This window comes from Rhipicephalus microplus, chromosome 3 (assembly GCF_043290135.1).
Source record: "Rhipicephalus microplus isolate Deutch F79 chromosome 3, USDA_Rmic, whole genome shotgun sequence".
In the NCBI taxonomy this organism is placed as follows: Eukaryota; Metazoa; Arthropoda; class Arachnida; order Ixodida; family Ixodidae; genus Rhipicephalus; species Rhipicephalus microplus.
The window spans coordinates 166734493-166761846 of NC_134702.1; the positions used below are offsets into that span (position 1 = coordinate 166734493).

A 27354-nucleotide genomic window follows, 5' to 3' on the forward strand; every position below is an offset into this window, starting at 1 on the left:
GCGGTAAAAATGCGAACCGTACAGAAACAGAAAATCTAGTGTGTGTACAATCGCCTAGATGGCGCTGCAAGTCCATACGCACGGTGTTTGTTGAAAAATAGGGGCGTGAAATCGTCGCTCACCGGTGAACGATGCCTAGTGGCGTGGTAAGGAAAGAGTTAAAGCAGTTTCGCTAATTTGCCCGAATTATTCGCTGTTAAGTTTAAGTAGAACCTTAAGTATCAGATCAGCGTAGGTAATTATGTAATGGTCTGACAATCAGGGTGTTTGTTTGTCTATAGACACCGGAATGAGTTCCGTCGCTTTCAGTGACCCGCATCAAGTTCGCCATCAGTAACTTCTAGGTGCACGCAGAAAACAGACACACGCACAAGTTCCTCTTCTAGCTCGTCCACTGTCCACCTGGTCACGCAGGAGAGGAGATGTACGTATGGCACTCGATTACCGTCGTTCAATAAGCAGCCTGTCAGTCTTATTTAATGCTACCACACCCTCAGCGGGGCAGGTTTGCTATGTGGTTGACACGTCAATAGTGGCCAAACAAAAATTTAGAAGGATACATACACTACAAATGAGCCTTAGAAAGTTGGTGGCATCTTAAGGGGTACTGACACAAAAACTTTGGCCTCGCGTTTTTCTGCTGCAATGCGTTGCTGAGGGCCTGTTAGTCATGACACGAAACATCGTTTGCTGCAGCATGCGACAGGTTAATAATTACAGACCCGTCATTATCAATTAGTCTCAGTTTCGGTTTGAGATAGTTCCAAAAACTGGGTGCAACTGTTGCCACCTAGTGTGTGCAGCTCTTGACCACGTCAGCACAAAGAGCTGTGACGCAATTCCGCACGGTCCGCATCAAGAATTACTTTAGAATAGGAAACGGGACTGGAATTTCCCCAACACAATACTTTCTAAGCGTGCGCCACGGCCATGCACTCGCAACCAGCCGCCGAGAAATATAGACTTCGGGAACCAACGCGGCAAAAGAAAAATGGCGGCTATGACGTCATCATAACTTGTTTTGTTCACAGCAGCGTGGTGATGTCAGGGAAGTAGGGGGTCATCTCGGGGTCACCTCCGAGGATGTCTATAGCGCTATGGAGTCGGTCACTCATGCAAACTTCAAAATTATTTTAAAGTACTTTTTAAGCTATATTCGCTGTTGATATCTTGCAGATGATATAAGAATGTTCACGAGAATCGACCCCGCAGGCTATCTCGGCCTCTAAATTTTTTGTCAGTACCCCTTTAATATAACACCAACAAAAAATAATTCAAGAAAAAATGTTCTGAAGAACAGGATAGATATTTCGAACCTGTGGCCCTTCACTCATAAGTGCAACGCGTTTAGTCATTCATGCATGCATGTAAGTGTCCTACAGGGAGAAGACGAGGAAAAATACTCTATTAAGGCGGTAAATTCACGGCAACTATGGGTGGGGCTTTCAGCCTAGCAATCGGCAAACTTTCGGAGTCCTTGATTTCCCGGTTCTTGCTTGCGATCAGTGTATTGCACTTCCTAACGAAGCCCTCTGCAGTTCGGAGTCTTCAAACGGGGTCTTCTGGCCGAGCCGCACGTTCCCACTACATACAACATGCTAACCGGGAGTTCGTTAAACGCAACACTTTCCAGTGGTGGTAAGCACACTTCGGAGGCGTTTCGGCCTGGGAGAGCCCATCAGAAGGTGCGAAGGAAGTGCTTTAAGGACATCGTTTGTAGCACACTGTAGCACCACCCCGTCGGTTTTGTCGCACCGTAGGGGCATAGGAGTCATAGGGCACCCGTTCTCCTATTTACAGGACATGATCACCTGTGCTCGAGCAACTATCGCTAGTGGGAAGTTCAACAGATGGCTCATCGTTTCGGCGCACGTTGTGCTCATATCGTGAAAGTTTTTGTTATATGCAAAGAAAGCCCGAAGGTCAGTTTGCTCACCGCAAATGTGGTGTCACGAAATGAGGGAGCTGCTTGCCTTTGTCTAATATTACGATTGGTTGCTTTCGCGGCAATATTCAAGCTTTTGCGTGGAAACGGCCACTTTCCTATATGGCTGAATCACTTTTGGACCTAGCCTAGTTTTACGTTGAGATCATGGCATAAAACAGTTGCAAAATTCGAAACGTATGCGAGAAACAAGAAGAGCTTTTACTGTAGAGTTGAACGTAGACATATAGGCTAAATATTAGGTAAGAGATCACCGTTCCGGTGAAAATAACCTGTCAAGAAGATATTGATAAGTTGCTTATTTCTAAAGTAGGCCTATATGATCAAGCTTCTTGAGGAATCCACAAAGGCACACAATGCGCACTATATGTCTCAATAAATTACGCAGAACAAAATTGTATATTGCCTCCAGTACAATCACGGGTGCTCGGATTCACTTTGAGGCTTTCTCTCTCCTCCAGTCACTTATGGATCGTCCTTGAACTGCCTAAGACGACTATAGGTTTACACTACCATATGCACTTTATGCCACTCAATCTTCATTATATGGTCCAACGCTCAGGTAGCAAACCTGCTCACCTATTTGTTATACAGGGCTTCACCCACTTGTCAAGATTCATTTCGTGGAGATGCTTGAATTGTTTTAGATGTGAAAAATATTAGGATCGAGCTCAATCCGGTATGCGGCGTGACCATCTTTACTGCGCATGCGCATCCCCTCCCCCATCTCTCTTCTCCTTGTTAGCTCTCCCCTATCTTGCCTCATAATGCCGACAACGTCTGCCAGTCTACCCTTCCTCCTCCCTATCTCACCTCTAGGAATCCCTCTCCGCAGAGTTTATACACTCATTTCGCATGCGCGCCCGCTCCCCTTTTCTTCTATGCTCCCTTCTCTCGCCTCTACGCATCTCTCCCGCGGCGTTTGCATCTCCAATGCGTATGCGTGTCCGCTCTTCTCTTACTCCCCCTCGATCACCTCGCAACGTTTATGCAGGCACCGCTTGCTAGTGAGCTTCTTTATTGAAAAAAAGAACAATGGTTGCTCGCGCTGTACCACCATTCACTCTGACTATCAACCTCCAAGGTGGTGCCGGTGGCACATTTATTCTGTGCGTTACATCGCGTCACCTACCATTTACTCCCGGTATATAGATAGAATGAAGTTTTTTTTTTTCATCTTTCTCTCTCTTGTTGAACAACGAACACTTGCAGCACGCATGTTAACTAAAAGTGAACTGCGGATACCTGCGTCCAATCGCCGTCCTCTGTCTCTCATTGCCAGTTAGCAGTGCATGGCATGTTTCAGTAGGAAACAATGGTCAGTCAGTGCGTGGTTTTCGCCTTTCCAGGCTTCCCTCTCGTGCAACGCCTCAATGAGCCTCAACGCCGCAGCCAGTGTGAGCGTTCGTGCCCCGTGCTTCGCATCTACCGATAATTCCCTTTAGTGGGAGATTGTGTGTTTGTTTCCTTGTTGCTGGCTAAACACACAAGCTTCGAGAATGTGAAAGTATCGAAACTATACCAAAGCGTCTTACCCGTGAAGCAAACCAGTTTATAATGTTAGCGCTATTTATGCAGGTTTTATTTCGGGCTCAATAAATAAACACCTCTATGGTGAAAGATAGAGCACGGCTCACATGAGGTAAAGCTAGAAATTCAGGACATTTTTTTTGCCTGTATCCTCAATGGTCTCGGAATTAGGTATGGCGATGGTCAAGCAAAGAAAAGCAGTGATTCTGGTGTCACTGTTTCCTGCACCTTACCATAGCCGCATTGTTCACCTACATGATTAGCTCCGTCGCGATGGTCTAGTGGCTAAAGTACTCGGCTGATAAGCCGCAGGTCGTGGGATCGAATCCCAGCTGCAGCGGGTGCGTTTCCGATAATGGCGGGTATATTGTAGGCCCGTGCACTCAGATTTGTGCGCACGTTAAAGAAGTTCAGGTGGTCGAAATTTCCGGAGCCCTCCACTACGGTGTCTCTCATAATCATATGGTGGTTTTGAGACGTTAAACCAAACATATCAATCAAATCAAAACCTTCGTGGTTACAACCACAGTGGTGGCTATATGGTTAGAGCGTCCACTTCCTATGTGGAATGTGCCGGGTTCGATTCCGAGTGCTGACCGGAAACACACCAGCTTTTCTGAATGGGTAGAGGAGTACACCGACGTGGCGCTCGGATGTTGAAAGGTAGCCCTGTGCGCTTCTGCGGAGGCCCCTGGGCGTCCCTAATCCACCACAGCCTTGGTGCCATCGTTCAACATCCACCGCTGCCATGGGAGACAGAGAGTTGCGGCCGCCAAGCACCTACGGGTTAAACAAATGCAAACGCACTTCTGGCCTGGTGCTTGGTAGAACGAAGTTATAGTCGCTTGGCAGAACACCCACCCCGCTGCAAATTTGCGGCCTGACACCATCAGACCGAAAGTTAGGGTCATCCTCTTCCTTTTTGTGTGTGGTAAAGAACCAGAACACTAGACCAAGACCTGTATGTTCTATTTACATCTCGTGCCTCAAAGGTCTTCTTTCACCTCTTCCATGTCTCCATTTTGCCACCCGTCAGCAATCATCAGTAACATATTTCCAAGGGGCCAAGGCGATCACTAAGCAGTCAACTGTCACTGGCTTGCCTCCAGAATATACACTAACTGACGAGTCGCTTTTTCTGCCCTTCCAGAACACAGTCACCCCCAAAAGATTCATGCAGTATTGTTCTTTCTTGAGTGTACTGACAACTCTGTCCGGCTATCAAAAAACTGAACGTGCTCTGTAGTCATACATAGGCTCACAGCAGCTAGGCCTTCAGCCTTTAGACCATCGCACAAGTCACTGTCTCGATGTGTTTTCTGCCGATATTATGGCGCGTTCTGGCAGATAACCCCACCAAAAACATTACACAAACTTCCCCTGCGCGCCTGGTGGACTATAGACGACGAGTAGCAGCTGCTTAAACTCAGCGGTGGCCTTTGAACCACTCAGCAGAGCGTCATTGTGGCAGGGACGACCTCGCGCATGCGACGACGCCTCCAACAGATCACGAAGATTTCTCATGCTAGCATCTTGGCGGATGACTGCATATTGCCACGTTTCATTTCCCAAGTTTTTGTCATCGTCCCAAAACACCACACGATTCTCAGCGCAAACCGCGCCTGCAGTTTTCTAGAGGGTTCCGGACTGTAGTAGATCATTTCAATAAGATCACGCCCACTGTGCGAATGGTACAGATTGTTCTGGAACGCACGCCGCCGCCAGCGATAGCGCTAGAACATTCGACGGCGGGAGTATAAATGCCGACGCGCTTCGCCGCTTGTCAGTTGTTGATCGAAGGCCGACGCTCCGTTCGCCGCTATCAGTCTGAGACTGCTATCTGTGCGAGACTGCTGCTGTAATTGGACTTTCTGTTTACCGGGCACAGGTTCGCCCAAATAAACAGTTAAATTCCAACAAGAAGTCTCCTGTCTTCGGCCACGTCACGACCCCGTGACATCTGGTGGAGGTGCTGCTTCGTTCATGTACCGCACGCCCCCGTCAAGCCGTGAACCCAGCCCACGTCGCGGAGAAGACACCGACGCCAACCAGGAGCAGCGAACAAGCCGCCGACAGTAAGGGCTACCACCGGAGTACGGGCTTCTACACGACAAGCCGCGGAAGACCAAGGCCATGACCGCGACTGCAGCGACAATGACAACCGCAGCGTCCCAGCCCACGATGGTCATGCATCAACCCAGGGAACCACCAATTTTCCATGGGTCATCGTTCGAAGACCCGGAGTCCTGGCTAGAGACATACGACCGTGTGGCCGCCCTCAACCACTGGGACCATGACGAAAAGCTGCGTCGTGTGTTCTTCTATTTAGAAGACACCGCAAGGACCTGGCTCGAAAATCGGGAGTCCACGCTCCGAACGTGGGATGTTTTCTGCGGCGCATTCCTGCAAACGTTCGCGAGCGTCGCTCGAAAAGAGAGGGCCGCTGCTTTATTAGAGACCCGGGTTCAGCTACCAAATGAAAATGTCGCCATTTTCACAGAAGAAATGACCCGACTATTCCGTCACGCTGACCCAGACATGCCTGAAGAGAAAAAAGTTCGTTTCCTCATGCGAGGGGTCAAACAGGAGCTCTTCGCGGGGCTGATGAGAAACCCACCGAAAACCGTCCAAGAATTTGTAGCCGAAGCGACCACTATTGAAAAGACCCTGGACATGCGCACCAGACAGTATAATCGTCGCCTGACGGCAGACAGCGCTGCTGCTCAAGCAAGTAACTCCGGAGACCTGCGTGAAACGATCCGAGCGATCGTGCGGGAAGAGCTGCGCAAGCTGTTCCCTTCGGCGCAGCCTCAAGTGGATTCGATCGCCGACATTGTGCGAGAAGAAGTTCGGCAATCGCTTCAACTTCCCCACGCACCGCTGCCCGAGCCGGAAGCTATGAGCTACGCCGCTGCACTGCGCCACAACGCTACTCCCCGTCCACGCCAAAACGCCGCCCCATCGCACTTCCGTCGACAGACGCCACCGCCGCCACCACCCCCACCGACGTCATACCGTTCGCCAGCGGCCCAGCGCAGTGCACCGAGGAAGACTGACGTCTGGCGCACCCCTGACCATCGCCCGCTCTGCTACCACTGCGGCGAGGCCGGACACACATACCGCCGTTGCCAGTACCGACAGATGGGATTGCGTGGCTTCGCCGTCAATGCACCGCGCCCACAGCCAGGAGAACGACCACGGGACATCGCCGACTACCTAACAGGAACTCGGTGGACACCACGAAGCCCTTCGCGTTCGCCGTCGCCCAGCCGCCGCACGTCACCGCACCACCGACAGTACTCTGGCCCAACGCGGGGCCGGTCTCCTAGCCCGTATCCGGGAAACTAAGGGCAGCAACCGGTGGAGGTGCGGTTGCTGTGCGACGAACTACCGAAGATCCTCCGACGACGACGACGACGACGACGCCGCGACGGAGCTTTCCGAACACAACGCCAACCAGGCAAAGCCCTGACGACGAAAGCTCACTTACCGAAGGTGGCCTGACGACGCAACATGGAAGCAGCGGAACAAGTCGACACAGCCGTGACCCGACGCCACGCCCTAACTGTAATGCGAGACGGCGAATTAGCGACCTCGACGTTCTTATCGACGGCCACAGTGTGACCGCTCTCGTCGATACTGGAGCCGACTATTCTGTCATCAGTGGGTCGTTCGCCGCGAAGTTAAAGAAAGTTAGGACAGCTTGGAAAGGCCCTGAAATCCGCACAGCCGGAGGTCATCTCGTAACGCCTGCAGGAATCTGCACAGCGAGAGTCACCATTAATGGCCGTATTTATCCTACAGACTTCGTAGTCCTACAGCGTTGCTCGAGAGATGTCATCCTTGGCATGGACTTCTTATGCCTCCATGGTGCTGTCATCAACCTAAAAACAAAGTCGATAACGTTATCCACAGAAGAAGCACTACCACCGCGCACGCCGTCTAGACACCATGCCTTGAATGTGCTGGAAGAACAAGTCACCATTCCGCCTCGCTCAAGCGTCATTATTTCAGTCGGCGCTCCTGAATCACCTGACTTCGAAAGCGTCGTTGAAGGCAGTCAGCATCTGTTGGTCACCCGAAATATTTGCGTCGCAAGAGGAATTGCAGAGTTGCGGGGAGGCAAAGCAACGGTTATGCTCACAAATTTCAGCAATGAGTACAAACATGTTAACAAAGGAACAACGGTCGCATACATCGAAGAAATTATCGAAGCCACCAGTGCTTTCGCCCTCGCCGATTCTGCGGAACCTGCTCAGAGGAACCAAGCCCCTCCCATAGCTTTCGACGTCAATCCCAGACTTCCGAACGATAAGCAAGAACAGATCAAGGCCCTGCTCCTGCAATACGAAGATTGCTTTTCGTCGTCATCGAAAATTCGGCAGACCCCAATCACGAAACATCGCATCATAACCGAAGAAAATGCCAGACCACTCCGTCAGAGTCCGTACAGGGTTTCGACGCGAGAACGTGAGGCCATCAAGAGACAAGTTGATGAAATGCTGCGGGATGATATTATCCAGCCGTCCAACAGCTCATGGGCATCCCCCGTGGTGTTAGTGAAGAAAAAGGATGGAACCCTACGTTTCTGCGTCGATTATCGCCGCCTGAACAAAATCACAAGAAAGGACGTGTATCCTCTCCCACGAATAGACGACGCACTTGATCGGCTCCATAACGCCAAGTACTTTTCGTCAATGGACCTCAAGACTGGCTATTGGCAAATCGAAGTCGACGAAAGAGACCGAGAGAAGACGGCGTTTATAACACCGGACGGCCTCTTCGAGTTTAAGGTGATGCCCTTCGGCCTTTGCTCAGCGCCTGCAACTTTTCAACGCGTTATGGATACAGTACTGGCAGGATTGAAGTGGCAGACTTGCCTTGTGTACTTGGACGACGTCGTCGTGTTTTCTTCGAGTTTCGACGAGCATCTTCGGCGCCTTGAAGCTGTACTTCAAGCCATCAAGACTTCCGGACTCACACTGAAGCCAGAAAAGTGCAGATTTGCGTATGAAGAGCTCTTGTTTCTGGGGCACGTTATCAGCAAGTCTGGAGTTCGTCCTGATCCACGGAAAACAGCCGCCATCGCCGAATTCCCGCCGCCCACTGACAAGAAAGCCGTGCGCCGATTTCTGGGCCTGTGCGCCTATTATAGGCGGTTCGTGAAAAACTTCGCCCGCATCGCCGATCCTCTCACTAACCTTACCAAGGCCGACGTTGAGTTCAAGTGGGAAACGCCACAGGAACACGCTTTCCAGGAGCTTAAACATCGCCTCCAGACGCCTCCGTTGCTTGCCCATTTCGACGAATTCGCCGAGACAGAAATACATACTGACGCAAGCAGCGTAGGTCTTGGCGCCGTTCTTGTGCAGAGGGCTGACGGACTTGAAAGGGTTATTAGTTACGCCAGCCGATCGCTATCCAAAGCAGAAGCAAATTATTCCACAACAGAAAAGGAGTGCCTCGCCATCATCTGGGCTACGTCGAAATTTCGCCCATACCTCTATGGCAGGCCCTTCAAAGTTGTGAGCGACCACCACGCCTTGTGTTGGCTAGCCACTTTGAAGGACCCTTCAGGTCGCCTCGCACGATGGAGCCTGAGACTTCAAGAATATGACATTACTGTCATTTACAAGTCCGGCAAAAAACACTCCGACGCCGACTGTCTCTCTCGTGCGCCTGTCGACCAACCGCTACCCGACGACCCGGATGACGACTACTTCTTGGGAACGATAACTACCGACGACTTCGCTGAACGACAGCGGGCCGACCCGGAACTTAAGGCCCTAATAGAATACCTCGAAGGCAGGACCGCCGAAGTCCCGAAGGTATTCAAGCGCGCACTTGCGTCGTTTTTTCTACGAAACGGTCTTCTACAAAAGAAAAACTTTTCACCGCTTCGGGCTAAGTATCTCCTTGTGGTGCCTTCAGCTCTGCGACCAGAACTCCTGCAGGCCCTGCACGACGATCCGACGGCAGGGCACCTCGGTGTTTCTCGCACGCTCGCGAGGATACAAGAAAGGTACTACTGGCCGCGTCTTACCACCGACGTCACTCGTTATGTCAGGACATGCCGGGACTGTCAGCGACGCAAGACACCGCCGACAAGGCCAGCGGGACTTCTGCAGCCAATTGATCCACCTTGCCGACCTTTCCAGCAGATTGGTATGGACCTATTGGGGCCGTTCCCGACGTCGGCTTTCGGAAACAAGTGGATCGTGGTAGCCACCGACTACCTCACCCGCTACGCCGAGACAAAAGCCCTGCCAAAAGGCAGTGCATCCGAGGTAGCTAAGTTCTTCGTCGAAAATATCGTCCTACGTCATGGCGCCCCGGAGGTCCTTATCACCGACCGAGGAACGGCATTCACTGCCGACTTAACTCAAGCAATCTTGGCATACAGCCAAACAAACCACCGCCGGACGACAGCATACCACCCACAGACCAACGGCCTCACCGAGCGGCTTAACAAGACGATCGCCGACATGCTGTCAATGTACGTCGATGTCGAACACAAGACGTGGGATGCCATTCTTCCGTATGTGACGTTCGCATACAACACGGCGGTGCAAGAGACGACGCAGATATCTCCATACAAATTGGTCTACGGAAGGAGCCCGGCAACGACGCTCGATGCCATGTTACCCAACGTCACCGACGAAGAAAACCTCGATGTGAGCGAGTACCTTCATCGCGCCGAAGAAGCCCGACAACTTGCGCGTCTCCGTATCAAGAATCAACAGACGACCGACAGCCACCGTTACAACCTTCGACGACGCTTCGTGGAATACCAGCCCGGTGAACGTGTTTGGGTGTGGACGCCGATACGCCGACGTGGACTAAGTGAAAAGCTTCTGCGACGGTACTTCGGACCGTACAGGGTGGTTCGACGTCTCGGCCCACTTGATTACGAGGTTGTCCCCGACGGCATTACGAACTCTCAACGACGCCGATCGCGACCTGAAGTCGTCCATGTCGCGCGCCTCAAGCCGTTTCATGCGCGTTAACAAACTGAACCAGTGTTTTTTGTATTATTGTTGTATCGTAATTTATTCATTGTACTTTCTTGCATTATTATTGTACCTTCATCTTTAGTTAAAGCATCGAGACGATGCCTTTTATAGAGGGGGGCAATGCCACGTTTCATTTCCCAAGTTTTTGTTATCGTCCCAAAACACCACACGATTCTCAGCGCAAACCGCGCCTGCAGTTTTCTAGAGGGTTCCGGACTGTAGTAGATCATTTCAATAAGATCACGCCCACTGTGCGAATGGTACAGATTGTTCTGGAACGCACGCCGCCGCCAGCGATAGCGCTAGAACATTCGACGGCGGGAGTATAAATGCCGACGCGCTTCGCCGCTTGTCAGTTGTTGATCGAAGGCCGACGCTCCGTTCGCCGCTATCAGTCTGAGACTGCTATCTGTGCGAGACTGCTGCTGTAATTGGACTTTGTGTTTACCGGGCACAGGTTCGCCCAAATAAACAGTTAAATTCCAACAAGAAGTCTCCTGTCTTCGGCCACGTCACGACCCCGTGACAATATGAAGGCGGGCAATAGACATTACCGTGTGACTAAGGTGCTTCAACTTGCACTGCATGTTCTTCCTTAACATCTACTGTGATTGTTGCGCCACTCTACTTCAAGAGTTCGACCTCTTCAACCAGTTGTATTGCACTTGCAAGCAGCACATGGCTAATCTGTGGTTGTCACTGCCTGAAGGTATTCCTGTAATTTTACTTTTTAGTTTGACCTGGTAGCACCCGTCTATCTTGATGATGCCCTGTTCAGCCTTGTCCTTTTCTTCAGTAGATGGCTCGACTCAGATGACGTTTGAATGCCACATCGCACAAGCATCGCAGTCAGGAAGAAAAGTTGTACGGCAGCGCAAATATGAAACGCTAGGTTGTGAACTTTCTTCTGCTTTCATTGTTCCCTTAACGGTCCATCAAAGTTCATTTTCATGACTGTCAGAGAACCGGACAAGCAATTTATCATTTCATTTGCTCCTAAGATGTCAAACCCAAGTAGTGCACTTATAGCTTGTGAGCGCCATATGTCGGAATGCTATTTGTCTGCGACATCATGGCTTCTCTCGCTTAGGAGCCCCAAGATATTACAGTTAACCAGTGATCTTGTGACCATACACGCATCAGGTACATCTAAAGTCTCCACAATTACCGCTGTGTCCCTCCGTTGGCCCCTAGGAGTCGAAGCTACCCGTATACTGTGCGTTACTTAAGAGGGCTGCTTCGAAATGCCGAACATGACCAACAAAAGTTATTCGCTTCCGATAACCGAGCGTCTCAAGTACCTTAAAAAATATCTGCTCGAATGAATGTGTGCTGGCTGATACTCTCGGGGAGGGTGCGTACGAGACGTTTTCGTGTCCCGTACTCAACCCACTTTCGTCCTCTTTGCAGGACTGCATGTACTCAGCTCAGGACACTTGAGACAGATGTCGGTGAAGCCGTTTTCGTGCCTCGTCCGGCGGCATGATAAGTTCTGAAGTGATCCCAGAAGGACTGCCAATCGCGTAGTGCACCGGATAGCATACAGATCTGCAGGTTCACCAGGACCACTTTACAATCATGTGGCACGGTTTCTTCACTTTCGGCATGTCTGCTACTCAAAGTGAGGAGTTGCTAATCTTGTGTGTTAATGTGCTGGCACCGCCAGGGTCGGTGGTCGTTTCCCGCAGCACTCAGCCCTGTCGCTTTGCTTGCAATCTCTCGGAAGAAGAACCACGCTCGAGACACAGCGTAGACCTTTCGATTGTACTTTTGCGTGGCCTCGGGCTCTACTTTGTAAGCGTCGTCGTCAGTTGCGTTGCGTCGAAGATTTTCTTATTCAGGTGGACGAGCTCTACATTCTTCTGCAACAGGTAGGCAACACGAGCGTCCACTTGAGCAGCATTGGTAACGGAGGCCGGCAGCTAATCGGTCAGGAGCGTAATATATCGTGTGGCGCTGGCCCTGACAACGCCTCAGGTCTTGCGCTGCCGCTTGACTGATGTCATCGATGCAAGAAGTCTTGGAAGGGCGAACACCGGAAGATTTCGGCTGTGGAATCATTGCATCGTAAAATGAACCTCCTTTTTTTTCCTTTCTGTGCTTTGATTCTTGTTGCCGCTCATTCGCAATCATCAGTAACGTCAGAAGTACTGACATTCACGCCATATTTTGCTCAAAGAAGCAAATTAAGCTCATAATTAGAGAAATACAACAAATGGCTGAAATTCATGCAGTGTCTTCACATCTAGGTAGAGCAAAGGTTTTTATTTAGATATTGATAAAGGGCGTGAACGAAGAGCTATTGAATATTTTTGCAAAAGTTCAAAAAGCGTGAAGAGATTCCTTACTGGCGTAGTATATCTGTCCAGAGGACATAGAAAGGCACTGTACAATAGCATGTATATTTATTGACAGTAATTATTATCTCGCATAATAAAAAGCTACTTTTGGTACATCAGTTCACTAATTACGTGCATTTTGTGCAATTGATATGGGGTGACGTTACAACATAACGCAGGCACTTAGCCGCCTATTTGTAGAACAACTTCTTAATATGCCCGGAGTAATACCAATGCCACAGGCACTAAGCCACTAGTTTTAGAAATCTGCACAGTTCTTGATGTCCTTTTCGTGTAGCCTACGATGATAATACATGAAGCATAAGAACAAATGCCTATGATATTCAGGATATTTGGTAAGTTAATTCGAGCAATTCATGAAAACGCTGTATGTGCTCCAAACGAGTTACACCTATACTGGTGTCCTACAACAGCATAAATTGTAACACAGTTTTAAAAGTCGTGTCTCATATAACAGAAACTTTCATGTAACGAATATTTAAGTCTATTCAAACATACTTTTCATAAAACGAGAGACATAAAAAACATATTGCACCTTGCCTTTTTTTTAAATATGACGGATTGTTACATTATTACTCAAACTATCGCGCCCTAACGGCAATTGCTCAAGTGTTCCCCCATGCCAAAGTAGTCTCAAAGCTTATCTGAGCCATCTACAGTGAGGCAACATTGTAGGATATCGATAAAAAATAAATAAATTCGCACTTTTGCTTATTACAATGAGAACATGATTATGAGCTGTACCATACGTATCAGGCAACTCAAGATTTTAAGTATGCCACGGCGCGTAATCCCATGTTTCAGGCAAATACTCCATTGCTGTTAGGGCAAAGTATACAAGCTCAGTTGCATGGAATACCAGCGTTCTAAGCTCTGTACCTGCACAGTCGCAAGTGTGACGTAGATGTCACGCGACGTCAACGATGACGTGGTATGCATGGGTCCGGTGGCGAAGCTCAGGATCATGTTGACCCCCGAGAACTGCTGCAGCACTATGATCATCACGGCGAGCATGTAGTGGCGGAGCGGAGTCGGCAACTTGACGTAAATGACTTCGATCTCCTGCGGCGCAAATAGAGGAGTTATTGAAAAGAAACTGACAACAGACATCAGATAGAGCAGATGGCCTTATATAAAATGACGGTCGATCATAACTGAGAGGTGCGAGCTTCCATTCAGCGATTCACGTTCTTTCCGCGGTGGAATTCACTCATTGGAACTACAGATTGACAACGACAATGAATGCCAACGAAAATGAATGGATAAAAAAATGACCAAAGCGCAGCAGACAGCTCCCACTTTGGAACAGTCAGGGCAATCCAGATCGCCACATTGTGGGCCCTCTGCACAACCCAAACCTAAGCCCCGAGCTCATCGCTTTTGTTAATAAATAGCCACTTGTCTTCATTGAATTGGTCCGCTTCGTAACGGGGAGCAACGCCACAGCATGTGGTCTAGGCTAGCGAATTCGATGCAGTGCCTGCAAGAGCTTTTGTGACAAATGTAGGGATAAATTTTCTGCAATAAATCCGGGCTTAGATACGAACCCGCCTGCGATCATCAGGAAGTCGACGCCTGTGCTCCATTTACTTTTTGTTATGAATGGGGATGTCTCCCCTGCCGAGATGTAAATGCTGTGCGATTTCAGTATAAAAGGTACGATGATCTCTTTTTTCACAACTGCGGACCGGCGGGGAGTTTCCCACGGTCTCGAAAACCAAGACCTCGTAGCTTGGCGGGGGCCAGCTCAATCAGACTCGTGATCCCATTTAAGCGGCGAGCCACGCGAGACTGCGGCCGGGTGTTGCTTTTGTCTTTCTGTATGCGATAGACTTCCTTACAACAAACGGGACGTACTTTTTTATAAAGCATAAAAGGAAGAGCGTTACAGGTGCTGGTACCTTAGTGGTGCTGCAAATTCCTTTGTGAGTGAGTCGGTCATGGGGCAGTGTGAAGATATATACTCTCATCGGCTTCTTGCGAGGCGCGTTCGATGAGATGAAGCACCAACAGCGTATATATTTTGGTGAGGTGAAGGTAGCGGATATATATATAAAGAGGATGATGGAACTTCAATGCAAAAAGTCTTTTAATATACTTTGCTACAGCGACTGACGTAGCCAGTGCCAACGCTAGCCTTCGCAGAACGTCACTTGTTTCAATCGCAATAAAACGCGGCAGGCGTCTGCAGCTGTACTTTCTATAGTGTGCCATAGTCGCATTGGCTAACTAGAAAATTATGTCTTCCCAAAGAGTATGCCACTTGCTACGGCAATGCTTTATTTTAAGTGAAACTTCTACCAACAGGCACTTTTGAGTTATCAGTAAAATACGACCTTACCTGTAGTTCACCATCTGCCTGCGAAGTGATGAAGCGTATCCGCCTCAACGCTACCTGGGCCTCGTCGTGCTTGCCTTGTTCCATAAGCCAGCGGGGAGACTCGACTGCTCGCATGGTGAGCACCACAGACAGGGCAGATGGCACTGCGCACCACAGGGCTATCCGCGACCAGTCCGTGAACTGTGCCACCACGTACGTGTATAGCGTGCCCGCGACTATGAAAGTCTGTATTGTCCCACACTGGGATTTAAGCAATATTTTAAAGGAGTGTAATAATATGTTAGTAGCACCTGGAGATAGCGGAAATAGACAAGTATACTATATTTATTCGCTCATAGCTAGCACAGGCACACATCTCCCACTGCATTTGACACCATCAGACGTTCTTGCAATAACTGTCGTCGGCTTCATGAGTCTCGTTACGGAACATTTTATGCTAGGCTAGTGGTTTCACACAAGAGAGATAACACTTTAATATGGCATGGTGTGGAGAACTTTATTGATAATAATTTGATGGTCCAAAACAATTTTAGAGTTCACTCCAAGTTTCTTTTAGAGTTTACGTCGAATAATAAACCTTCTCAACAAGGTCTAAAAACGAAAAGTGTGGATTCGGTTCGAACTCAAACATTGCATTCCTATGGGTATTGGTTATCCAACTATTTGCTCTGAAGTCCTTGACACTAATCTACTCTACGAATGATCAGAAAACTGCATGCACATTTTTTACTCTGCACAAAGCTACCAATCTAAACATGCTTATATAAAATATTCCTTTCAGCAACGTTTAATGGAGTGCACGGAAAAGTTCATTTACATTTTATATGCCAACATGCATTGTACCCGTCACTCGTTTCGACTGCAAGTTTCCTCAGCTTAATAAGGCGGCCACGTTATCTTCCATTGGGTTGCACACTCATTTTGACTGTGAGAATAGCAACGAAAAATGTTGAGGTTTAATGACCCCTAACCCTGATGTCTTCAAGGGAGCTATAGTGGAGTTTTCACACCATCTGGCGTTTTTCAATTGCATGATTAGGCAGTTTCTTTTGGCAATATTGTATATTATATTCTTTCTGAAAGAACTGCTTGCTTGTTTTTGCTTATTTATGCATTGTAGGCGCATTCGCTTGTCAAAAATAATCAGCACCTGCTTTCCACGGTCCTTGGGCGTCGCTATTTCAGCTATGTATGCCGGCACAATGAGCGAGACGACACCAGTGGAGACACCAACCATGAACCTTGCTACGTAGAGGTTCCAGGAGTCTGCGGGTGCCCTAGCGATGACAAGCCATGCGCACAATGAGCCCAAGGAACCGATCGCCATTGGCCAACGGCGACCGAGCCAGAACGCCAAGCAACAACCCCAAAGCACTCCAAACATGGCACCCAGTGGCAACAAGGAATCGAACCTGCAGTTCCAAATAACAAGGCTTCTTGTAAATGCTCAGACTTTCGTGTGAATTGTCACACCGCCTAACTCAAAAATTATTGAAGATTTTAAATTTTCCGGTTGCCTTTGCAAACTAACATGTAGTAGTTTCTGGTACGTAGCTGGAGATACTTGTTTTCTAGCACGGTATAATACTGACATTCATCATCATCGTTTTCAGCCCAGTTTTGACCAGTGCTGCATAAAGGTCTTCAGTGATGAATCGCATGTTTGAAAATGCTTACTTGCTGCCTGCTTCAGTATTTCTCTTTACTGCTCTGCTTTCACAAAGTTTTAAAATAAACAAGCGTATACTATGCACATAATAATGTGAACTAGCTCATGCGTTAGAAGGGCGCATGAAAGGATGCCTTAAAGTTGTACACTTACAGAGAAGTAATGCACAGTTAGTCTAGAAAGCACTCGTCATCGCGGTATTTTTTTTTTCGGGTAAATTGTTAATACTTGATCAAAGCAGGTTCGAGAATATATCGTTTTCACATTACTTTGCCTTCATATGTATTCAACTTACATTCTTAACTGAATATTGTGTATTGCAATTACAGAAAGATATCGAGGACCACGAGGATCAAAGTTACAGTGAAGCCTTCGAAAACCTAAACCAAGCTTTGCATCCAGGTGAACCACGTGTTCTAACGAACCTATACAGTAAAGTTTACTGCCACATTGTCCAGTTGCTTAGACAGTCATCGTATTAGTCAGCTAAGGGAAAGTTGAACCTTCCATTTACACGTCCATGGTTCAAGTATGCCCGTATTTACTAAAATAAAAAGGGCATTAGCCATCCTCAGGAACTCATTCGCCATACGTAACGCGCACTATGGTGTTATATTAGACACCAGTCGGTAAACCAACCCGAACTGAGCCAATGCTAACCCTACGTGGCAGTTTGTGGCTAAATACGCTATATCAGGATTGCATCAAACATTCTACCACACTTTCAAAAGTGAAAAGGGACGAGGTAGACTTAGATACGCTATCGCATATGCTAAAGGTACCCCTTATAACAAATGTATTATCTAGCGTTTCTTTCCTGCACCACTCCTAGGATACAGACGCTTGTTCTGGCAGCTCCTGTCCACAAGCAAAGCTTCATGTGAGACTTAGTCGCCACTTGTGGTCATCTTCTTGCCACTTTATTATGGTAATAAGCAACGTCAGGGACCGTTCCGCATTGTGTTAGTTTATTAAGCATGAAACAACATGTTAGGTATTATCAGAATGCTTTCAAACTCCAACGCTCGCTAATATATTTACTCATACTGTTGACCTGTTGGCCGTTACAGGGTGGGTCAAAAGTAGCACTTTGCAAAACCTACAATACATAATAAATAACGAAAGGCACTTCAAAGAATAAAGAAAAATGCATTGGTAACAATAACACAAGATCAGAAACCAATAAATGAAATGAAAGTGGGCATATACAAGAAAAGGGTTTGTTGATAGGTTGATAAAATTTTACTACACCATACATGCAAAGTCTGCCCGCAGAGCTGCAAACCATCACCGAGCACTACGTACGTAAGGACATTAAGGCACGTCCAATTCATTGATTTATTTGTGGGGTTTAACGTCCCAAAACCACTATATGATTATGAGAGACGCCGTAGTGGAGAGCTCCGGAAATTCTGACCACCTGGGGTTCTTTAACGTGCACCCAAATCTGAGTACACGGGCCTACAACATTACCGCCTCCATTGGAAATGCAGCCGCCGTTGCCGGGATTTGATCCCGCGACCTGCAGGTCAGCAGCCGAGTAACTTAGCCACTAGGCCACCGTGGTGGGGATAGGGCACGTCGAAATAAAGACAGGTGTTCAAATATATTTCTAGTACCCTGCTACCGCGCGCCAGACTGGGGTGGTATCAGACATGCGACTATCACCGCACGTGCTGTTGATGTACCACACATGTAAATGTTGCCTCTTCTTCGAAAGTCATGCCGAACCTTACAGCATAGAATGCGACTGCTTCTGCTCCAGCGATGCCTCCTAAGATCGGGTCTGTTACTCTGGCCCATGCAGCACCTTTTCGTGTTCCGGCGGCGCGTTCTCCGGCTGTTCCTGCTACGGCCATCGTATACGTACTACTGTGCATACTCCGGCTGCAAGTCCCCCGACTGTGGGAGATATTGTAATTGAGACTATTACTGATATTCATGCCTCGGAGGCACATTCACATGCCTTGCCGGTCTCAAGTGTGCTTGTCCTCGTTATCCAAGTTCTCTGCAGAAGCCAGGGGAGCAAGCGTCCTTCCGGGAAGGTTGAGACGTCACCTATAGTTTGTGCTCCTTCTGCCTCACCGGCAGATCGTCGGCTACTACATTTCCGTCACGTTGAACGTGAATGGCAAAACTACAGGCGTAGACGCCGTAGACTGAAATGCATCACTGACTATGTGGACATCCTTGTTTTAGGGAGGGGATCGTGAGGTGTTTTCTTACTTTAAGGGTACATTGCTGCACATTTCTTAATTATACCATGTAAAGTATTTAAAGCTTGGTGCGCATGTATGCTATACGTTTCTGTACCTTTTTGTATTTTTATGTGTACACAGCACATTTTTATTCTTATTTTGCATTCGTTACGTGTTTGGACCCAACGTGCTCTTGATTTGTAGAGCGGATGATGTGGTGCCGAGGTTTCCGTTCTGGGACCGCTTCTCTGGCCCCTAGAGGTGTGTGAAAAGATCCGAGTTTCTGCCCGGGTCTTGCCTGTGTCACTTCTTTCTGGCCAGCACTTCGGGCACGTTATTCTCCGTGCCTGTATCCCATCCTCGTTGCCAATTATTTTATCATACGTCGGACGCGATGCTCGAAGAACAAAGGCCCGGCACCCAAACCACCGGTCAAGAAGGAAGAGAAGTGACACCGCTGAAACCCCGGCAGACATTTTGTTTTCATGTGCTCAAGCGTCTCTTTATGTACTAGGGAGCCTACAAGACTGCTGTGGTCATGTAGGCTCCCTAATATGTACATTTATAAAGTGCCCCCTGTAACCGAGCAACTTATTCTAAAATCAGAATTAAAACCGACACCCCGACACCCCATTATGTATTGTTCTGTACGCTAACATTTTTTTACATTAAAAAGTATCTCTTGAACAAGCCTTACTAGTTCCCATATGCGCATGGTGTTACAAGAGGACGTCAGCTACTGGGTAGTATGCAACATTATATCTCGACGCCCATATTTCAGTAAACGAAGGCACGTTTCAAATTACTCTGCCAATGTGAAAGGTGCCTTACCAAAAGATTTTCTGGTCGACACTTGCGGTAGCATCGTTCCTGGCATGTGTGAGGCTTCGTCCAGCAGCCAGTGAGTAGCCTATGGAGGTGCCCATAGAGAGGGAGCCCGCCCAACCGGCGATCATGGATGTGAACAGCGTCACCGGGCCCTGGTCATTGGTGTACAGCTCCACCGACTCAGTACATCCAACAGTCGGTGTGCCTGGCTGCGTTCGGCCATAACTCGGCGATCCGGGAGGCGAATGTTGGCGAGGAGTGTGGCGAGAAATTCGGGTAACTTTTCCGAGTGACGAAGCAGGCGACGCCGCCGGGGACGGAGCAAGACGCGGTGGCGACGCCGCCATTCTCCACGGCTCTTCTTTTTCTTCTTCGTCAGCAATCGCAGTTTAGCTCGTGACGTTTTCACCGCAGTACGAGTAAAAGCTGATGACTGCTCAAGCGCAACATTCCTGTGTGTAATATGAAAACAAAATGAGTACTAAGATTTAATAAATGGCAAGCATTTGTTAGCGAAGTTCGGCGACTTTGGCTGCATCTGTCTGTCTGTCTGTCTGTCTGTCTGTCTGTCTGTCTGTCTGTCTGTCTGTCTGTCTGTCTGTCTGTCTGTCTGTCTGTCTATCTATCTATCTATCTATCTATCTATCTATCTATCTATCTATCTATCTATCTATCTATCTAGCCGGAAATAACGCAAATAACGCAAATAAGGCCCACACGTACGACGATGTTCACATTGCTGGCTGTACGTAATCGCGCGCAACGCTGCACAAGTTACTTTATATGTGAAGGTCACGTAAGCACTTCACAGACTCCTCATATGTGTAATGATGCGATGAACGTTTACGAACAAGTCCTTTCATTCTGTTCTAGAAGCGGAACCCATCGAGCATAAGAACTAAACACGTGAACGGCGAACGCGGAAGTTGCTGTACTCGTGCAGAAAATGGGTGCTGCATAGATTCACGGGCCTTGGTTATTTGCCAGCTAAATTTAACCCCCTTAACTCCTGATAGCTTTTTGGGGTGCTAACTTGAATAGGACGCTGAATTTTCGTCTTGGTGCAAATAGGCTGTGAACGTCGAGGCTCGCCGTAAAATCAGTCGGCTTTTTCTTTTTCTTTCTACTTTCCCTTGAACTTGAGAAACTCAAAGGATTGTTATAATATCAAGGTTATTCACAACGTTGAAAAACGACTACGAACGCGTGAAAACAAGCTGTAGCGTCTGCTGTTTGGAGCAGGTTCAAAACTTCAATCCTGGAGCAGGTTCAAAACTTCAATTCTGTTAACAGAGCTTCAAGACGCCATCGCTTAGCGGTGCCCCGATACCTGGAAGTTGCGAATACCGAAATTGGTATAGGATAACAAGACTGTATGACGAGCATAAGTGAATAGTTATAGCATGAAATCCTGATATGAATGTCATGAATGTCATGATTTACAATTCATTGTCTTGCTGCTTTTGCGTTGGTTTCGTTCACATGACATATTGCAAAACTTGTACGATACGACATGGCTGCATGGCGAACAATAGGGACAGGCCCTGACGTTGAAATCATAGAAACGAAGAAATATGAACAAATGTGGGACAAAAAGCGTATTATTCCTGATTTCAAAGTTGTTCTCGGGAAGATTGGAAGTCTATTTTGCCCATAAACAATTTTGCACAAAAGTAAGCTTTTTTAAAGCGACAATATTAATAAAATTGCCTATAAAGAGAGTTCAAGCTAGCATGAAAAATAGCGAAATATGAAGTTTTTTGTGGTTTTCGAAAAGGCCTAGCTACTAGGTACACGCAAAATTTTTGGAACGGTTGAGTAGCACTACTAGTCAGAGTCTATTTAGTAGCTCTAGCACTGTTTTGAAGTTCTGCAAAGAAATATTGATTTTATATAACTTTTTTCAAATGTGAATGCATTTCTCAATCGGGCTCTGTCAAGCGTTTGTATGATCCGTCCACCACCCTCTCCCTTAGCAACAGCTGCGGGCGCGCGCTTCCCGAGCATCCGGAGCCCCCGCCTCCTTGACTTGAACGTGACTTGCCACAGTGCCCAAATGCAGTGCGTTTGAAACGCGTTTGTAGCGAATGTGCTGCCAGCGTTTGTTTAACATATGTGTTTATAAGACGCTGGCATAATTACCGTCAGTTACAATGACAGGTGAAGTGCTTCCAAGGAGGCTTGAAAAATAATTGCTGGAGCGGAGAGAGAGAGAGAGCAACGTCTTTATTCACAAAGCATGGAGAAGGAGGGCGTGGAAGGAACCCCTAGCCCAGGGTCCCTAGGACGACTCCAGCGACGAGCCGGGCCCGCTGTATCTGAGCTCGGAGGACCTCGGGAGGTCCATCGCGGAGAGCATTGTCCCGCAGCTTCTCGTTACGCAAAGGGTGAAGGAAAGCAGGTAAGGGTAGGAAAGATGTTCGCAGTGCACTCGATCGAGCTAGACATGGAAGGTTGTGGGCGAGTTTCTACAGTCGGACAACGATCTGCATCGCACTGCGGGTAGAATTTATGAAGTGCTAGAATGGAAGCTCCCACAATACTTTGACATCTGTAGTGAAGCCAACTTTTGCCCTCCAAAGAACTCAGAAGCATGCTATTTTCTGATGGTACTCAATTAGCCATCAAGTGGCTATGATTTGTTAGTCTAAATGCTACGTTAATTATAATTTAAAAGATAGTTGTTTCCAAAGAAATTATGTCCTATGACTAGTACCGGTGACTTTATCTCCAATGAAATTTGCCTTAATTGCGAAGCTTACTGAAAAAAACTAGTAACACAAGGACGCAGTTTGAGCACTACCTTACCCTGAAAAGTTGCCACGTTAAACTTGTTGGGCGTGCGAGGGAAACGCTTCTCGATCGCCGAACGCCAACAGCTCATGATGCCCCTAGTAAGATGGCTGCCGCAGCCACCATCTTACCAGTTGGCACGGCTTCACTCACGGAGGAAGGAAAGGTAAGAGAGGCCCCCACGTCACTCGTTGTAAAGCCGCGATGAAGCTGGAAGTCGGCCATATTGACTGGGCAAATTGTCCTCTCTTGTTTGCATCAGATTGTAAAGCAGAAGGCACGACTCTCTCTCCGGCTTGGAAAGCCCGTCAGCTGCGCAGCGCGCGTGTCATCACAATCCGAAACTAATGGAACGGTGCTCAACACTCTGGGCCAGCGCGACACCTTCGACGAAATCATTTCGTCCGAGTATTAACAGCGAGTAACAGATCAACAACGAAGCAAGTACAAAAAAAAGCGCGTTAGCTGCACTGACAACGGCAAGTGTTTTCCCGTCAGTAATTCAGCAACTGTACAGACAACACGATCGGTCAAGCGCCTTGTACAGTTGCGTTCCGCCACGCGGCCGACCCAGCGTCCGGCCACTGTGCCCGTGTTCCGCATGAAACTCACCGGCGTCAGCATTCTGAGACCGTGCTGACTTTTAGCACGGTGCAAGTGACACTTGAACGCGTTTGCTGTTACGTTGAGATGACATGCAATTCTGGGGGAGAGTATATACGAAGCGAAACAGAAAAGGTGTTTTATTACGCACATGTAAGTTGGTACTGTACACACACAACACAAAACTACGTATGTACGCATAGTCCTCATTGCGTCTTGCTGAGCTCAACACCTCAATACCGTCGTCCGTTGACACAAGCAGGAGCACTGCCCAGCCGTTACTAACCTGCAAAGCGTTCGTCGTCCTTCCGCTTCGTCATGGTGTCCAACGCAGTTTCGCAGAACACTAATTGCTTCATCCCTGTCATCCGCCGCCAACACGTGAATATGCACTCCTTCTACGCACTGTTGAAACCCCGTGATGGACAAAAATTTTGTAAACGTTGCTAAGAGTACAGCAACTGCCAGGAGAATACTGCGTAACCAATAACGCGGCGCAGAGCACTGATATTGTCCGACACGGCTCAGCACGAGACCTGCGGAGACACATATGCCACCGCCAGCCACGGCCGCTCACTGCTAGACCATCTCGAAGTCGCAACACGTAACCATAGCAACGCCGCCATTGTGCCCAGTGATTATTGCCACCATGATGTCATTTCCTCCACACGTTTCACGTATCGCGCTGGCTGGGCATGCCCTCTGCTACCTTTCCTTCCTCCGTGGCTTCACTCGTGGACAAATATTTCCACTCCAGCATTTTTTCATAACCTCCTTGAGTGCGTCACCGATCCTTCTCTCGCTGTTCGCTCTCTCTCCTTTCTGCATAGAGTTTCTTAAAATTAACTAGAGGGCACTCTGGCGCTGCGATTGTTCAGCGATCATGGGATTGATGGGTAGTATACACACATATGCCTAGTCTTCGTACTTGCGGGCGGCGAATCGTACTCGCGGCTTCTTTTATTGCTGGTTACGGTTTCGGTTAAAAAAAAAACCCTTTCGAACTTCGTGACCTGATTTGAAAAGATAAGCTTTCAAAAAATTAAGGTGATGAAACACAACCACTGAGCATTTGCTGATTTTTTGTTCCATGAGAAAACAGCTCCAAGCCACACGAACACACACGGAGCCAAAAACAGGCCAGAAGTACAAATATTAGACAAATGTGTGTGCTACCCATCATTCCCATGCTCGCTGAAGCGCCGTGCGTTGCAGCTTTCATAGACATTAGCGCCAGAGTTCCCTCTAGTGTATATTAAGAAACTCTATGCCTTTCTGCGCCCCTTTTTCTCATCCGCTCCCGCCTGACTTTCGACCGTTCGTGGGCTGGACGCCTCTTAAGAGCATCCAGAAAAGTGTCCTCGAGGCGCCGCTGTGAAACGTCAACGCCGAGCCGAGAACGCTGTTTGTTTTGTTCACTTCATATCATAAAGTTTCATACAATAATACGTAGAGAGTAATCTGGCGCTGTGATCGTGTACCCCCATGGGAATTATGGGAAGTACAGGCTTCGGGTTAGATAGTGTAGCCAGTGAAATGTTTACAGACCTTTTGCTACAGCTTCAGTTTCGTTCTTCCCGTAGCACGGGTAGTGGGTGTGGTAAAACAGGCTGAAGCAGTGCCTTTGTTGCTCGAAGAGGCTGATGACCACTAAATCTCCAGATTCTCTGAGAAGTTGGAGCTTTGCGAGTCTCATTTCACAGTTTAAACGAAGCGTCGTCCACTCACCGCTGCGCCTAGATAGCGTCTGATGCCAGTGCAGGATATGTAGTTCAGGTTATTGCCTCGCGTTCATGTTTTTTACGAGCGCGTGTTGCCTAAACTTGTTTTAAATTGACTGCGAAGCGATAATGAAGCTAAGTAGACACACTGTCACGCTTCGCTGACTCGACTTCACAACAAAAGCAGAAGTGCGTTGGCGGCAGACCACTGGGACAGACACACCTAGCGTCGCAGAAGACGAAACGATAAGTGTTTCTTACTTATAACTGTACTCTTATTTGCATATATAGATAATGTGTACTTTTGAGAGAAAAACCAGCACGTCTTTTTTTTTTGGAAGTGCTGTGAAGAATAATTCACTAAATCTTGATGCCAAATCTGGAACGCAATAGCGAGCGATTCATACCGTGCTGGTCAAATTTGTTCATGTTTCACTTCTTCGCCATGGTCGCAAAAACTTTTTGCAGTAAAGTTTGCGCACGAAAAGATGAAGCATGTTTTAATTTATTATAACTTCATATCATTTTCTTCTGCACTCGAAAAAGAAGCGTCCCAAATCTCAAGAACATTATCCATCCAAAGCAGATCCGAAGCCTGTACTTCCCATGCGGGTACAAGCGCTGCTGGAGGAGCCTGCGTAGACACTAGCACGAGATTCCATTCTATATGTATTTTTGTATGATACTCTATGTTTCATAGTATTTTTTTTTACTGTGCACGCTAGCTGCACTAGCTGGAAACGCTTACCGCGTTTCTCGCGACAGAAAAAAGTTGGCAGATCCCACGTACAGTGGGAATCGATGATATGCGAAGCACGAATGAGAAATGTTGATATGTCACTTTAAAATTAGCACAAATGCCCCGCCACGGTGGTCTAGTGGCTAAGGTACTGGGCTGCTGACCCGCAGGTCGCGGGTTCACAATCCCGACTGTGGCGGCTGCATTTCCGATGGAGGCGGAAATGTTGTAGGCCCGTGTGCTCAGATTTAGGTGCACGTTAAAGAACCCCAGGTAGTCAAAATTTCCGGAGCCCTCCACTACGGCGTCTCCCATAATCATATGGTGGTTTTGGGACGTTAAATCCCACATATCAATCAAAATTAGCACAACGTTAAGAGGTAGAGGTAAATGATGCCGTACATGACGCCCGTATCACGATTATCATGTTTGGATGTGTCGTTTACCTTCGTCATCTATTCACGTCACGTGATACGAAATTTAGTGTATGTGAAAGTAGCGAAACGGTCGCGAGCATGCCATGAGCGTGGTATGTTGTCATGTTTTTACATAACACGCGTGTCAGGGTTATCATGTTTGCTGCAGACATATATTTCGACAATCGTCGACGTCACGCAACACCAAGTCTGGTACATGTGGAGCTAGCAAAACAGCCGCGTCGCACCATGAAAGACCCAGTGTAAAAAAAAAGCGACTACTCGCACTGCACAACCGTTCAATGGCCACCCCGTATATGTATATATACGCACTGGATCGCTGGTTGTAAATTTAGTAAAGGGTGTGTCATTACTTGGCTTTCGCTTGGCGTTGAAGGAAACGCTTATCCTTCATTCAATAAACAAGAATGCTGAAAACGAAATAACACCCCCCCCCCCCCCCCCTCTGGGACGCATTTACTCGAGTTCCCCCGTGGGAAGGTGCGGGCGGCAATTTTTACGTTCCTTTGCGAGAAGTCGCAGACTGTATACACCGTTAGGGCCAGTTCACGCTAGCTGCAAGCATGCCTCACCGTTTGGCGTTTGACGTTCTCAGGCAGCCGTGCGTGGCTGTTTCTTTCGCACACGCCTGCCGTTCTTTGCCGTTCGAAGAAGAGGTCTGAGACCCATTTTCGTACTGTTTTCCGTTTGCCGGAGAGCGACGTAGCCAATCAGTGACAGAGGAGCCACATCGGGGAGCCGCGTCGTCTACTTTCGGCTCTCCGAGTCGTCTGCGTCTGCCGCGGACACTTCGGGCTGCTTTCTTCTTTCTCCGTGGTTTTCACGATATTTCGTACGTGTTGTTCCCAGAGTATGTTCAAGTGGTGAATAGGTCATTTTGGCCTGCCAGTATTTCAAAAAGCGAACATCAATTCAAAATGACGTCCCAAAAGCAGGCGCTTGAGCAAGTGGCGCCACCTATCCAGCGTTAGGAACAAGAAGCAAACGTGTTGTGTATGCCCTCCGAGATTTGGAATGGCTTGCTTGGGAATGCTTGCCTAGAACATCAAATATTTGATATGGTTCTCAAAAACGGTGCTGAATTGATTAGAATGCTGCGTTGTCGAAGCTGAAGGACATGAGTCTAAAGCAAATGGAAGCATCAGTTTGCAGGTTTTGAGCTACAGACCGCGCGGCA

At 48.0% G+C, this 27354-nt stretch overlaps 1 protein-coding gene and 1 long non-coding RNA gene across 3 annotated transcripts in view; one reads left to right on the forward strand and one right to left on the reverse strand.

Moving 5' to 3' along the window:
• Positions 1–20240, reverse strand: part of LOC119183397 (uncharacterized) — a 75107-nt gene extending 54867 nt beyond the window's left edge. Inside the window, exons 1-4 of the mRNA XM_037433695.2 lie at positions 19888–20240; positions 16340–16601; positions 15190–15429; positions 13728–13910 (exon numbers count right to left, since the gene is read on the reverse strand). Of these exons, the coding sequence (XP_037289592.2) occupies positions 13728–13910; positions 15190–15429; positions 16340–16601; positions 19888–20231 (1029 nt within the window). The 5' untranslated portion in view covers positions 20232–20240. The remainder of the gene's footprint in view (positions 1–13727; positions 13911–15189; positions 15430–16339; positions 16602–19887) is intronic.
• Positions 254–16844, forward strand: LOC142804008 (uncharacterized). 2 transcript variants are annotated; one of them, XR_012894424.1, is made up of 3 exons: positions 254–424; positions 15196–15381; positions 16375–16844. It is a non-coding gene; the product is annotated as an uncharacterized LOC142804008 (long non-coding RNA). The 2 variants fall into 2 exon arrangements; XR_012894423.1 differs by having other exon boundaries at positions 15196–15304.
• Positions 20241–27354: the final 7114 nt, after the last annotated feature.